At 45.3% G+C, this 13,449-nt stretch overlaps 1 protein-coding gene and 1 long non-coding RNA gene across 2 annotated transcripts; one reads left to right on the top strand and one right to left on the bottom strand.

Moving 5' to 3' along the window:
* Nucleotides 1-3,488: 3,488 nt before the first annotated feature.
* DPY30 (dpy-30 histone methyltransferase complex regulatory subunit) lies at nt 3,489-7,358 on the top strand. The gene is made up of 4 exons (XM_027453137.3): nt 3,489-3,730; nt 3,800-3,847; nt 4,915-5,057; nt 7,067-7,358. Exons 1-4 carry the CDS (start codon nt 3,695-3,697, stop codon nt 7,137-7,139), a joined length of 300 nt encoding a protein of 99 aa, XP_027308938.2. The 5' UTR covers nt 3,489-3,694; the 3' UTR covers nt 7,140-7,358.
* LOC140002128 (uncharacterized) lies at nt 6,879-13,372 on the bottom strand. The gene is made up of 4 exons (XR_011808149.1): nt 12,349-13,372; nt 11,676-11,744; nt 10,864-10,950; nt 6,879-7,015 (listed from the first exon to the last, which is right to left on the bottom strand). It is a non-coding gene; the product is annotated as an uncharacterized lncRNA (long non-coding RNA).
* Between the last annotated feature and the right edge of the window lie 77 nt (nt 13,373-13,449).

Raw genomic sequence — 13,449 nt, 5'->3', positions numbered from 1 at the left:
GTTTACAAAGAGGGGTTTATATTGACTTGATTGCGTTTAAGACTATGGCTGGTCCACTTGCAACTACCTCCTAGTGGACATCTAGCTTTTAGATAACTTTTTTTTTTAAATTCAAGGAAAAATTGATGGGTAATTAGATTTTAGTATTTAAGCAGCACTATTCCACATAGCTACAGGTATCTTGGAACATGGGTTTTTCTAAAGTTGCTGTCACGTGATCCTGGGTCCCCAGTTCCTGGGTCCCCAGTTCCAGGGTCCCCAGTTCCTGGGTCCCCAACCTTTCCAGGGTCCCCAGTTCCTGGGTCCCCAACCTTTCCAGGGTCCCCAGTTCCTGGGTCCCCAACCTTTCCAGGGTCCCCAGTTCCTGGGTCCCCAACCTTTCCAGGGTCCCCAGTTCCTGGGTCCCCAACCTTTCCAGGGTCCCCAGTTCCTGGGTCCCCAACCTTTCCAGGGTCCCCAGTTCCTGGGTCCCCAACCTTTCCAGGGATACAGGTTAGACTGACTGACCTGCAGTTTCCCAGATCCATCAGAAAATTGTCCTCAATGCATTGTAGGAACCGTTCTCCTTAGTCCTCCGTTTTGCACTGATGAATTTGTAAAAAGATTTTTTGGTATCTTTAATGGCACTAGGCCGATTGAGTGATCAGGCCCAGTCAGCATGGGTTTATGGAAGGCAGGTCCTGCTTGACGAACCTGATCTCCTTCTGTGACAAATGGACACACTTGGTGGATGAGGGAAAGGCTGTGGATGTGGTCTACCTTGACTTCAGCAAGGCTTTTGACACCGTTTCCCACAGTATTCTCCTCAAGAAACTGGCTGCTCTTGGCTTGGACTGGCGCACGCTTCGTTGAGTTAGAAACTGGCTGGATAGCCGGGCCCAAAGAGTCGTGGTGAATGGAGTCAAATCCAGTTGGAGGCCGGTCACTAGTGGCGTTCCCCAGGGCTCGGTGCTGGGGCCGGTCCTCTTTAACATCTTCATCGAAGATCTGGATGAGGGCATTGAGTGCACCCTCAGTAAGTGTGCAGATGACACCAAGTTAGGTGCGTGTGTCGATCTGCTCGAGGGTAGGAAGGCTCTGCAGGAGGATCTGGATAGGCTGCACCGATGGGCTGAGGTCAACTGCATGAAGTTCAACAAAGCCAAGTGTCGGGTCCTGCACCTGGGGCGCAATAACCCCAAGCAGAGCTACAGGCTGGGAGAGGAATGGTTGGAAAGCTGCCTGGCAGAGAAGGACCTGGGAGTATTGGTGGACAGTCGGCTGAATATGAGCCAGCAGTGTGCTCAGGTGGCCAAGAAGGCCAACGGCATCCTGGCTTGTATCAGAAACAGTGTGACCAGCAGGGCTAGGGAGGTGATCGTCCCCCTGTACTCGGCTCTGGTGAGGCCGCACCTCGAGTACTGTGTTCAGTTTTGGGCCCCTCTCTACAAGAAGGACATGGAGGTGCTTGAGCGAGTCCAGAGAAGGGCGATGAAGCTGGTGAGTGGTCTGGAGAACAAGTCCCATGAGGAGCGGCTGAGGGAGCTGGGCTTGTTCAGCCTGGAGAAGGGGAGGCTCAGGGGTGACCTTATCACAGTCTTTGGGTACCTTAAAGGAAGCTGTAGCGAGGTGGGTGTTGGTCTGTTTTCCCACGTGCCTGGTGACAGGACAAGGAGAAATGGCCTAAAGTTGCACCAGGGGAGGTCTAGGTTGGATATTAGTGTTATATATGGAGTGGTAATTCGTGTCAAGAAAATGGTTTATATTAATAAAGAAGGGGGAGATTTGGGAATGTGGCCATGGGGGTTGGAAAGCCCCGTGGCTGAGATAACATTAGACTCTTAAGGAGGAGGACATCAGGAATATAAAAGAGTTTAGAGGGAACAAAGAAGGGTGATTCATGAGACTCCATGCAGTCTCTGGTTTCTTGTTCTCCAGCCCTTAAGGCCTGGATGTTTCTGGGTGTTTGCTTTTGTTGTTACCTTCAAAGTTGTTTAACCAATGAGAAGTTGTTTTGAAAAGAACTGCTGTGGAGAGAAGGGTATAAGATGGGAGCCTGCCCTCAAGATAAAAAAAGGCAACACGATGAAGTTACATTGATAAAGAAGCAGGAAAAGGAAGTGAAGAGGAACAGGCTGGCAGAATGGAGACCAGGACGGGAACAGGCACATTGATTGCCTCATGAAGATAGGTTTGGCCAGACTCAGCAAACCGCTCAGAGACAGAAAGTCGCTGGGAATAGGTGCACTGGAGCTGGAGAGAAGCTCGAGCTGAGAGAAGCAGACCTGTGCACACAACTGCCTCTCGCTGGTAAGCAGTTGCGCATTATGGGGAATCATACGTCCTTAGGAACAAAGACTGTCCTGGTAACCTCACAGCTTATTCTCCTTATTAACAATTGGACAGTTTATGAGCCTGAAATATGGGACCAAACTGAGGTCAAGGTGTGGGACTCTGCAACTAAAAACGACAAGGTTGCAGTGGTATTGCTCGGCACCTGGCGAGCAGTCTCTGAGGCATTAAAGAGCCCTGTGGGACCACAGTCAGAAGCATGTGGTTTGCCAGATAGTGAGGGAGCTGCGGGCTCCTCTACTGATCCGACTGCTACACCATGGGCCCCTCTGCTGCTACAGCCATCGCAGGCCTTTGCTGTTACGCCCCCTGGTGACCTGGACTTGCCTTTTGACCCACGCCTATTGGCCTTGAAAAGGAGATGGATGTGCTTTTCTTCGATCCGGGAAGAACGGGATACATAAGGCCTGAAGACCAAGTTGCTTAACAACTTAAAGCAAGACATATTGCTCAAAGGGAATGGAAAATGGAGACTTGTATGTAATCAAGAAAAGGAGTGGAAAATGGAGCCTGTTGAGTCGTGGAACTTAAGGGATTGTTTGTTACCTTTCCTGATTGTACGTATGCATAGGCATACTTGGGTTTAGTATGTCAAGCAATGTTCTGTATATTTAGAACGTTTGATGTTTGTGTGTGAGTGTTGGTGGAGCATAGACTCCCTGCACACCCAGTGCTGTTTACTTGTCTTTTATACCTTTTATAGCTTTTATACCTTTTAGAAATATTTGTTTTATAAGTATTACAAAATTCAGATTGAGTTGAGACCTCATTTATAACATTAGGAAGAACTTCTTTACTGAGAGGGTTGTGAGGCATTGGGATGGACTGCCCAGGGAGGTGGTGGAGTCACCATCCCCGGAGGTCTTTAAAAGACGTTTAGATGTAGAGCTTAGGGATATGGCTCAGAGGGCTGCTTAGTGTTAGGGCAGAGGTTGGACTGGGTGATCTTGGAGGTCTCTTCCAGCCTAGGTGATTCCGTGATTCATCACCATGAAGCACCATTAAGTTACATTAGAACCTAAGCGACCGAGCGCGCGTGGCTCCCCTCACTGCCGGTGCCGGTTACGGTCAGCGGGCAGCTCCCTCACCGGGGGCTGTGAGGGGAGCGGACCCCGCCCAAGGCCGCGCCCCTCGCAGCGCCCGCTGGGGGTAGGCGGGGCTGAGCCTTGCGCATGCGCGCGGCGGCGGCGCGGCAGTTTCCGTGAGGCCGAAAGGAGCCGCGGCGGGCGGGGGCCGGGCCCGGCGGTGCGGGCGGGACGGGGCCGTGCTGGGTTGGGGCGGCCGCGGCCCTGTGTGAGCCCCCTGCCCGCGTGTGCTGCCTCCCGGGGTGCCCGTGCATCGAGCGGCGCTCGCGTTTGCAGCCATGGAGGCGGAGCAGATGATGGAGGGGCAGCCGCAGGTATTGCGCGGGGCGGGGCGGGGCGGGTGGGGCCGGTGTGCGCCCCGCTGAGCCCCCCGTGTCTTACAGGTGCCGGAAAACCCCCACGCCGAGTACGGCCTGACCGAAAACGTGGAGGTAAGGGGGGAGCGGGAGTCGTAACCCTGATCGACAGTGAGGCTGTTGGAGCTAAACTTAAAGCGTAATGTCCCTCAGGGGGAGGCGGCAGGTTCCTTTGTGGTAGATGCTGCCGAGGTGATGCCTGAACCAATGAGATTTCTCTGGGAACTCTCCTGTGATGGTTATCTGTTCTGTAAACATGTTATGGCACAAAAAGCCAGACAGGCTTTTACGGCAGGGAGGGGAGCAGGAGCATTTGATGGCATTTCTAAGAAATTATCAAAGGGAGGAGTTCCTTTAGTCCTGCTGTAAATAAGGATGTTGGATCTGAATAGTTCAGGCTGGCTTTAATTACTTACCCTGAGAGTAGACACAATCCAGCGTGGCTGCTCCTGGTAGCCGCGTGGGTTAGGTGTTTGTTTACTCTGTGATGTTTGTTTCTTGCTCACTAGGAAAATGCCTCCTGTCTTCCTCCATTATAACCTCATACTGTATGCTAAGATGATGCAGAAACTTCTTACATGTCCTTTTTACTGATCTCCCTGAGAACTGTTTGCCTTGATACCTCAGTTTCCATTACCAAATTGTAACCTTATCCATTGGTTGCATTGGTTGTTGTGTTGAAAACATCTGGTTCACTGGCAGTGGTAGGGTATCCTTTCTTTAGCCACAGTTACCAGTTTCAAGATAATTCAGTGGCTTTTGACCAAAAGGCTTGGAAGCATTTTGTGTATCTTAAAGTATTCATCTGTGCTTCAATAGAGTGGGGTCTCTTCTGTCAGACTAAGGCTACATTTCTGATCCTTTTAGCAGTTGTGTTGGAAGTGCATGTGTGCAGGAAATACTCGACTGGGACTGCTTATATTAAACTTAGGACTTCCTAACATTTTCTCAAAATGTAAGAATTAAGCAGAAGGCTCCTCTGGTTTAGGTTTGTTCAAGGAAAACTGCGCACTTAAAATCATTTCTTTACATCTTTTTTAGAACTTAAGTGAACTTGCAGAAAAATGTGTATTGTTTGCACTTGTGCTTCAAAGTAGATCTTGCCACTGTTACCAATGCTCATTTACTTCTTACTCCTCCAGAGGATAGTAGAAAATGAAAAAATAAACGCAGAAAAGACATCAAAGCAGAAGGTGGATCTCCAGTCGTTACCCACGCGTGCCTACTTGGATCAGACGGTTGTACCGATCTTGCTACAGGGACTTGCTGTTCTTGCAAAAGAGAGGTAAGATTCTGAAGTCTTCCGTCTGTTCTTAGGAAGAAGGTAGGTCTCAGACTCAAGCAGTATGTAACTTTTTCTGATCTCATACCAGATATGGTCTTGTTAGCATCATGGTTGTAAGAGATGATTTACAACAGGTTCATAAATACCATGGGTGAACACAGCAGGATGTGCTTCTCACTTAACAGAAGAGTTATTCAGTGAATTTCTTATCTTCCAGTGAGGTGTGCTACTGCAAAGTTTTTGGAGGGAGAAGAATATTTTTCATTTATCTTGTCATGTAATTCACCTTATAAGGGAAGAAGTTGTTCTAGTTGTGAACAAGATTTCAATAGTGTTTGATGAAAGAGTTCAATTTGCCATTCAAAAGAAAAACAAAGACGAATGTGGCCTGACGTGCATCTTAGTAAGATTTAAAACACTTTTTAATGGATGAGGCTGACCCTACTGTGTCTGTAACACGATAAGAAGCAAACTGATGATTAATGTTTTCAGTAAAGGCTCTTCTGCGAGGTGCCCCATATTTCTCATCAGTCAATGGAGAGGTGAATTCTTCAAATGTAACAAACAGGTGTTCACCTTATCCAAATGAACTTGTCTGAACTATTGGTAAGTCCTATGGCATATGAACCATTTCTCCATTTTGCTGAAATACCATCAAAACCTGGTGCGATGACCACAACCACCTCACTGTACCTATAGCCAGAAGAGCAACCAGCAGTGTCTTAACCTCAGAAGGAGTTGTGAATTTGAACTAATTGTGCAGGCTGCAAAATAGGCAAAAGAGCATTTAGGAAGGTACACCCTGCCCCAGAGGCAGGATGCCCATCTTCAGTTGCCAGCTGTGGGAGTTGTCCTGCAGACTGAATGCCATTTGGGAGGCATCAGCACCACTTTTATGAGTCTCTTGGTGTTCACTAAAGGAGTCAAAAGGCACCTGTAAGCAGGAGTCCAAATGACAGTCTATGTAAATTTCCAAAAGTCTTCTGGCACAGTCTGTCACGAAAGGCTTTTAAAGAGAGTAAATTGTTGTGGGACTAAGGAAAAAGCCTTTATATGGATGAGGAACTCGCTGTGCTATACAAGACCTAGGGTAGAAGTAAACGATGCATTTCCATGGTGAACAAAGCTCAGCACTATAGTCAAGGAAAGGATCATTTGTAAAAATTTGAAAAAGAGGCTGATGCCAAAACTTGCTAATGATGCTGGTGGAGTTTTTACAGAACATGCTGTTCTATTGTTCTTCAAAGTTGACCAATTTGTAAATAATTGTCTGTGAACTTTATAAAGTGACCGTTACCCTTGTGAAAAATATCTTTAAATTGTTTTTTATGTCAGTGCATTGCTTAGTCAAAGCAAATTCTGAATGCGATGATTTAGAAATCGAACGGGTACAAACAAGCATGTTGCTATTTAAATATATATTTTTCTTAATTTTGAATATTAAGTGTAATTGCAATTCTCCTGTATTCTAGTACAGTGTGAAAAAGTAAGAGAAAGGAGTGACAAGGTGGTGAGAAGTATGGAATGACAGCTGCGTACAGAGTGGCTGCACAGACAGTGCTGTAGCCTGGAAAAGAGATTTCTGAGTGACAATGTATTAGGAATCTGTTAAATCATGAATAGCATGGAGGCGATGGATTGCAATGGATTATTACTGTTATGTAATCTCTTCTATACGGTAATCAGATTAAGCTACCAGGTAGCAAATCCAAAATGAACAAAAGGAGGTGATTCTTCACAGATCACATAATTAAGCTACATAACTTTTTGCTTCAGGTTGAGGACTTACAGAATTTAATAAGGAACCAGCAGTTCTTTCTTAAAAACCTACTGATCAGATGTAAACTGGAAACTTACTGGGTTTGTCTAGGTAGTTGGCCATCCCTGAGTCAGTGCTTCCAAGTGTTTGAGAGGAGTTAACGTTGCTTTTCACAGAAGGTAATTAGTTCTTCAGTTACCTAGTTTAATATAACAAAAAAAAATAATTACTTCTTTACTTTTCTTTACAGACCGCCAAATCCTATTGAATTTCTAGCAGCGTATCTTTTAAAAAACAAGTCACAATTTGAGGACCGAAATTAACTCCACTAAAGTGAGGACAATGTGGCTGCTAGACTGAAATGCTTGTTGGTCGCAATTTATTTTCTGCTGTAAAAATCCTTTAGAAACATGACGTCTTTTTTAATCGCCCAATTTGCTTTACCTTCTGAGTTATTTAATAAAGAACACTTTACATTTCATTTGTTCACTTGTTTTAAACTAGCTGGTAAAAGACTTTGAAAATAAAGTACTGAAACTGCACTATTGGATGAACGTCTGAATAATTCCCGGGGCATACATCACCCGAATGCATGAAACAGAAAGCAACAATTGGTTATGGGAATCATGCTGGTGATCTTGTCTATAACTTAATTTGGTTTTATTTAGCACCCTTCCTGTGCAAGGTACCTAAACAGAATGCAAACTAATTAAAAATAAAGGAGGATGGATTGATTAAGTAGAGAGAAGGGAACTTGCAGATCACTTGCAGTGTCCATCATTTTAGGTGCTTCTATTAATGAGGTTTGCTGTACAGCATTTGTCATGGATCTCCCATGTGTGGTGTGCTGGATTTAACAGTTTAATATAGAAAAAAGTCTGAAGGGACTTAAGATTCTGTAATTTTGTTCTGTAATTCAATTATCTGTACTGCTAATCCTAGTTGGTGCGTTCTTTCTTTGTCAAATGTAATCCTGATCTAACCCAGTAAAATACTGAATCTCCTGGGTTGTTTTTTTTTCTTTAGGTTTACTAATGTGGTTTTGTTTGTTTCCCATTCTTAACTTATCTTCTGAGATAGAAGTAGAGATCTTAAGAGATAGAAAAAAAAAAAAATGGGAAAAATACCCTGAAAGCTATGAAAATAGGAATATTGTAGCTGGCAAACAGGCTCACAAGGTTGTTGGCAATGTGTGCAGGGACTAGACAGCCCTCAGAATTCCTAGTTCTCTTTTCTGAAATATGTAACAAGGAGCATATGTTCATTAGCATTTGGCATTAGACTCCAGAAATAGATTAGTATAGGCCAGCTTTTCATAGACCACAATGACCATAATTTGTCTGATGGTCATCAGAACAGTAAACTTGGTTTCTGTGAGTTGTTTATTTAATCAAAATCCTGATTTTTATTCAAATAAACTTCAACTTTGACATCTTACTGTTCAGTGTTTCTTACTTAATTGATTTAATGTAGCAAACATAAAACTTTATAAATTAAATTACTGCTGCAACAGTTAGAGGTTTTCCTGTGTAAGATTAAAGACTGCATAATTTGTTTAGTAATCTATGCATAAATTGACAAAAGAGAAGCTTAGAACTCACATCGGGCCTGTGACAAGTTATAGATATGTATTGTATTTGCAGCACTAGTGGCAGAATTAGTGTAGTCCAAGAGGAGTAAAATTGGGAAGCAAAAAACGGAAAGAACTGTAAACCCAAACCTGTTCCTATTTTGGAAAACACATAAAAACTGTGGAACGAGGTTACTAATTCTATCGTGTTATGGTGAACACAGTCTCTGTCAAACGCTGACACTTAAAGACACTGAAAGAAAGGATTTTAACAGTGTTTTGACTTACTGGAATGAATACTACCATTTAAGTGAAGATGAGGAGACACCATAAAGGCTTGATACTGCTATTTTTATTGCTAAAGCAGCATTCCAGAGTTTGATCTGTTGGTAACAACATCTCAAGACTGTAAGACTTGTCAAATCTGAAAAAAAAAAATCTATGCTGATCGCAAATTTCTATGTTGAGAATTTATGCAAGGCCTTACAAAAAGAAGGAGCTCAATTATTAGTTTTCCACAGACAGAGCAATTTGCTTAGAACATCCAGCCTTGCCTGAATTCAGAACGCAAATAGATTTCTCAGCTTGCATTAATATCCTCTAGGAGTTGCACAAAAGCTTGAAAACACTCTGGCTTTCTGTACAGCTCTTGGATGGACCTAAAATCCCTACGCATTAGTGCAAGTCTTCAGGTGAGCTGTTCCTGACAGCAGTGCACCAGCTATTCAGCTGTCACCAGCACTGTTGAGTACACTGCTTTTGTCACCTGCTGTTGGTGTACCTGCTGTCTGGTGCGCTGGTTGTCACCTGCTGTTGTTTTCCCATCTAGGCTAGCTCAAGAGAATGAAAAAGCCAGGCTCACAAGGTGATGACGTTAAAAGATTTACTGATCGCAGGGTTCCATTCTCGAATCCTGAAACATGTTGTCACCGGAAGATGCAATTCGACTTGCCAAATATTTTTTCATCTCCAACTTATTATCTCCAAAATCAGTACAGCTTTTAGAGCTATCTATTTAGTTTTCTGAAGTTGTGCAGCTATTGCGAATGCAGTTTGATCAAAAGAATATCCAAGGCTCTCTCCCCATCAGACTTTCTAGAAATAAAGAACTGCTTTCAAACAAATGAAAAATTGGGAAAATTCTGACAGTTGCAAGCAACTGAAAATGGTAGGTTGGAAAAGAAACACGAGAACAATCCCTACGTGTAACAAACTTGATAGAATACAGGTTCTGATTTACTCATGTCATTGTGCTAATTATGTAACAAATTATTCCTAGCCAAGCCTTAGCTTGTGTTCCCCGTTCAATTTAATGTAGTCAAAATTCATTTTAAGAGTGACTACATAGCCTAGATCACAGGAGTACAGAATGCCAGATGTTATAGCAAGAGGTATTTTACTATGATGAAAAGAGCATCAGCACAGTGTCTGCTACTGTTCGCTATTCAATTAAAGTTTTAAGTGAGGACTTAAAATATAAGTAGTGTGTGAGTAGCTAGAGGGAAGCTTACAGCAGTACCACTGTGACGTTGACCTGGAATGTGCCAAACCCCTCTTCCCAATGTGCTTTTGTCTCTCTTCCTGGAGCTGGCTTTGCAATTGAGTGTGATAAACCAGTCTCTGTGAGGAACTTAAAATGTTCAGTTTATTGGATCGTTGTGAAGTTTCTGCTGGAGAGCATGTGGTCTTCCTTTTTCTGTGGTGTACCTAGAGGCATCTGTAAGATGGATATTATCCTCTTACACGAGCTGAGATGCTATTGCTTACATGGGAAATGGTAATGTTTCCCTTGCAAGGGGTATGAAGTTTGGGGGGCCTGCTTTTAATACCTGAAGGAAGGACTGCTAGGAACAGCAGGTTCCTTGGGTGGAGAATGACAGCTGGAAATGACAGTTTGGAAAGAGGAAAAATAAAATAGAGTAGCAATGATAGGTTCCTGAGAAGGGAAACAGGAAGTAAACGTTGTGAAAAGCATGACAGGAAAGAACACAAAATGAAGCATGTGCAATGGGACAATGAGAGCAAGGAACAGGACAGCAACAGACACAGAAAGCTGGGCCAGCTGAAACCCTGTTGTGCCTGCCACCCACGCTGAGCACAGGATGCTACTCCAGGAAACCCTGCACGCTAAGGGCACTCTAAATGGTAAGTTGTTCTTGCAGCAACTGCCTTCAGGCTTTTCTTCCAGGTAAGGAAAAAGCTGCCAGCAGAAATACACGTGAGGTGGTTGTCTGTGCTCAAAGGGTGTGCTGACCTGAGGAATCTGCCTGTGCACTGTGTCTGCTCTGCCCTGCACATCAGAGAAAAATGATTGAAACTGATCTAACAGGCAAGTGCTTCTGTTCTCTCTCCTACAAACAGCGCTCAAAATAATTGCAGACAAAGCAGGAGTATCTCTCAACCTAACTCATGTCCCAACAGCATTCCCTGAAAGCTGAGGCCAGTTTCTCAGCCTGTGGCTAGAACATTTTCCATACCTCTGAGTCCTGAGCAGGTGGAAGCCGAGCGCTGCCTTCTTTTTACCTGAAGAGCTGCCTGCTTGTCTGTTTCTGCCTCTTTACGAGCTGTTAAACAAACAATTCATGATCAGGACGTGATCGTTAAAAGTTTATGAAGAAACCACAAATCGGAACACTAACCACTGAATGCTGCTTATGCCCACCTGTGATAGGGAATGATGGAAAAAATAATCCTCCTTTCAGCCTTGCCAGTGGAAACTGGAAATTCCTCCTGTGGTACTACAGATGACAAGCTTTGGCAGGCAAAAGTACAAATTGAGGAGGATGTCCTCCAGTTTCACTGGGCTTTGAATGGACAGCGCCAGTTGGTAATAGAGGACAAATTTTCACCAGAAAACAGGCTACTGTAGTGTTTGTGGCATGTGCCACAAGCAAAGTATTAGTAAAATAGCCTTTGTTTTCTATGACCTGCTAACACTGAGCTGCACTTATTCCTCTGCATCTACAATGATATTATGTTCATGTTATGTAAAGATTTCATCCTAGTCTACACCTCATCTACGCTGAAGGAAGTAAAGGTTTATGAGAAAAGCAAGGGAGAAGGAAACTTAAAAAGAAAGCATAAAGAGGAATCCATCTCAAGGTGATGGACAACGATAAAACCAAGAATTATTTAAAAAGGCAAGCTGAAGAAGAAAATAGACAAAGCAAAACAAAAAAAAACACTACATAAAGAAATGCAGTAAAACCAGAAAAAAGTCACTTAGAAAAACTAGTATGCTTGTAACCCAAAACAAACTCAGAAGGCTGTGAGAAGGGTGTTTACTTACCAAAACTGTAATATGACTGTAAAAATGGCACAGAAAACGGCAGCAGAGCTCTGATAGATGATCTATGACCTACAGTAAAGAAAAGGCAAATAATTTGCTTGCTGTGATTACATTAATGGTGTCTCTCAAGAGTGCATGTGGGTGTATTTGAATGTCTAGAAATACACAAGGCGCTTGATTATGTGGCATTGGTGCTTGCCTCTTCTTATACAGAAATTGTAATCTGATAGCAATGTTTTTACTCATTACGCGCTCTAGATTACCACTTGGAAATTCTTATCTTTCAATTTTAAAGGAGAGGAATTGCTTAGGGAGGTGGAAGCTTTTCCTCTAAATGGTAGAAATAAATAGCAGATAATTAAAAAAATAATAACCTCTAATTCCTCTGAAATAGAATTCCTTCTAGCAGCCTCCTCAAGCTGTTTTTGGGGGACTGTGGGACAACAGTGCATCGAAAACTTGAATTATCCCCTGGCACGGCCTTTTTGGTAGGTATATAATCACAACTCTTACTTTCCCCCCCACCCAGAGTAAAGATTATACGTTAGTTTATTGAGGTTTTAGTAGTCAGGTCAGGAAATATTCTCGGTGCTGAAGTTTGTGTAAAAGATTTGAGAATTAACTCCCGTTTATAAAAATGGGAATTTTAACGGCCAAAATAGTTTTACGTTACCTCAGTAAGGCAGGATAATGCTGCTGGTCTCGGCAGCGGTTATAATTCACATTAACCTCTCTCCAAGCGCTATTTCTAAAATAACAACTGAATAATAAAGACAGGCAGAGCAGTGAAGGCCACTGAAACCATTCAACGTTTGCTGGGCTGTTCAGTCCCCGTTTCCTTGTCAGATATGTTGTTGTTCATGGGACACCAGTTATCGCCCCCCAGTTGCGCTGGGAGGCCCGTGCCATGGGTGGATCCTCCCTCACCCTGCAGCACCAGCCGTTCTGGTGTCAGGCCGGTGCCTTTGTCCCTGCATTTCCTTTGTTCTGCTTTCTGACAGATAACAGCAGCTCCGCGTTTTGCACGCGTGTATGGCCTCGGCTGGAAGGCTTTCCGAGGCCGTGCAGCGGCACATGGGATGGCAGAGGGGGAGGATGCGTTGCCTAAAGTCGCCTTTCCCCTTCCCCCCTGTGGAACCGGCCGCGCTCCCCTTCCCAATTCCGCCTTGTGAGCTGTTTGGGGCTGAGCTTGGCGTCTCCATGGCAGCGCTCCATTCACCGGGCCGACACAACATGGACGGGCTGGGGCAGGAGGGATTGAGCAGGGGACAGTCAGAGGCACGAATCGCCTCAGAGAGCTGCCGCGGCAGCTCGGGCACGGGGAGCTCCGGGGCGCCGAACACAGGCACGGGGCTGGCTCCCGGTGCGGCGATGGCAAATACACGGGAGTGAAGGGGACGGAGGGGCAGGGGCGGGGCACTGCGATAACGGTAACGGTGACGGTGACAGTAACGGTAACGGTAACGGTAACGGTCGCCGCGCGTGCACGGTGTGGGGGGGGCAGGGGGCGGGGCTTCCCCTCAGCCCCCGCCCGGGCTCCCCTCAGCTGACCCCCGCCCGGAATCTTCCCCTGCCGCTCGGAGACACGGCCCGGCCAATCAGCGCGCCAGAAGCGGCAAGCAGGGCCAGGCTCCCAGCCAATCCGAGCGCGGCTCTCCCTCCCGGACCCCGCCTCCTTCCCCCTCGCCCCCCCCCTCCCCCGCGCGTCGCCGCCGCTCCCTCCCGGCTCCGTCACGGCGCTGGGCGGGGCCTCCGCGGCGCGGCGAGCCAATGG

This window comes from Anas platyrhynchos, chromosome 3 (assembly GCF_047663525.1).
Source record: "Anas platyrhynchos isolate ZD024472 breed Pekin duck chromosome 3, IASCAAS_PekinDuck_T2T, whole genome shotgun sequence".
NCBI lineage: Eukaryota > Metazoa > Chordata > Aves > Anseriformes > Anatidae > Anas > Anas platyrhynchos.
The sequence above is the reverse complement of the archived record's forward strand: the minus strand, read 5'-3'. Positions and strand labels throughout refer to the sequence as shown.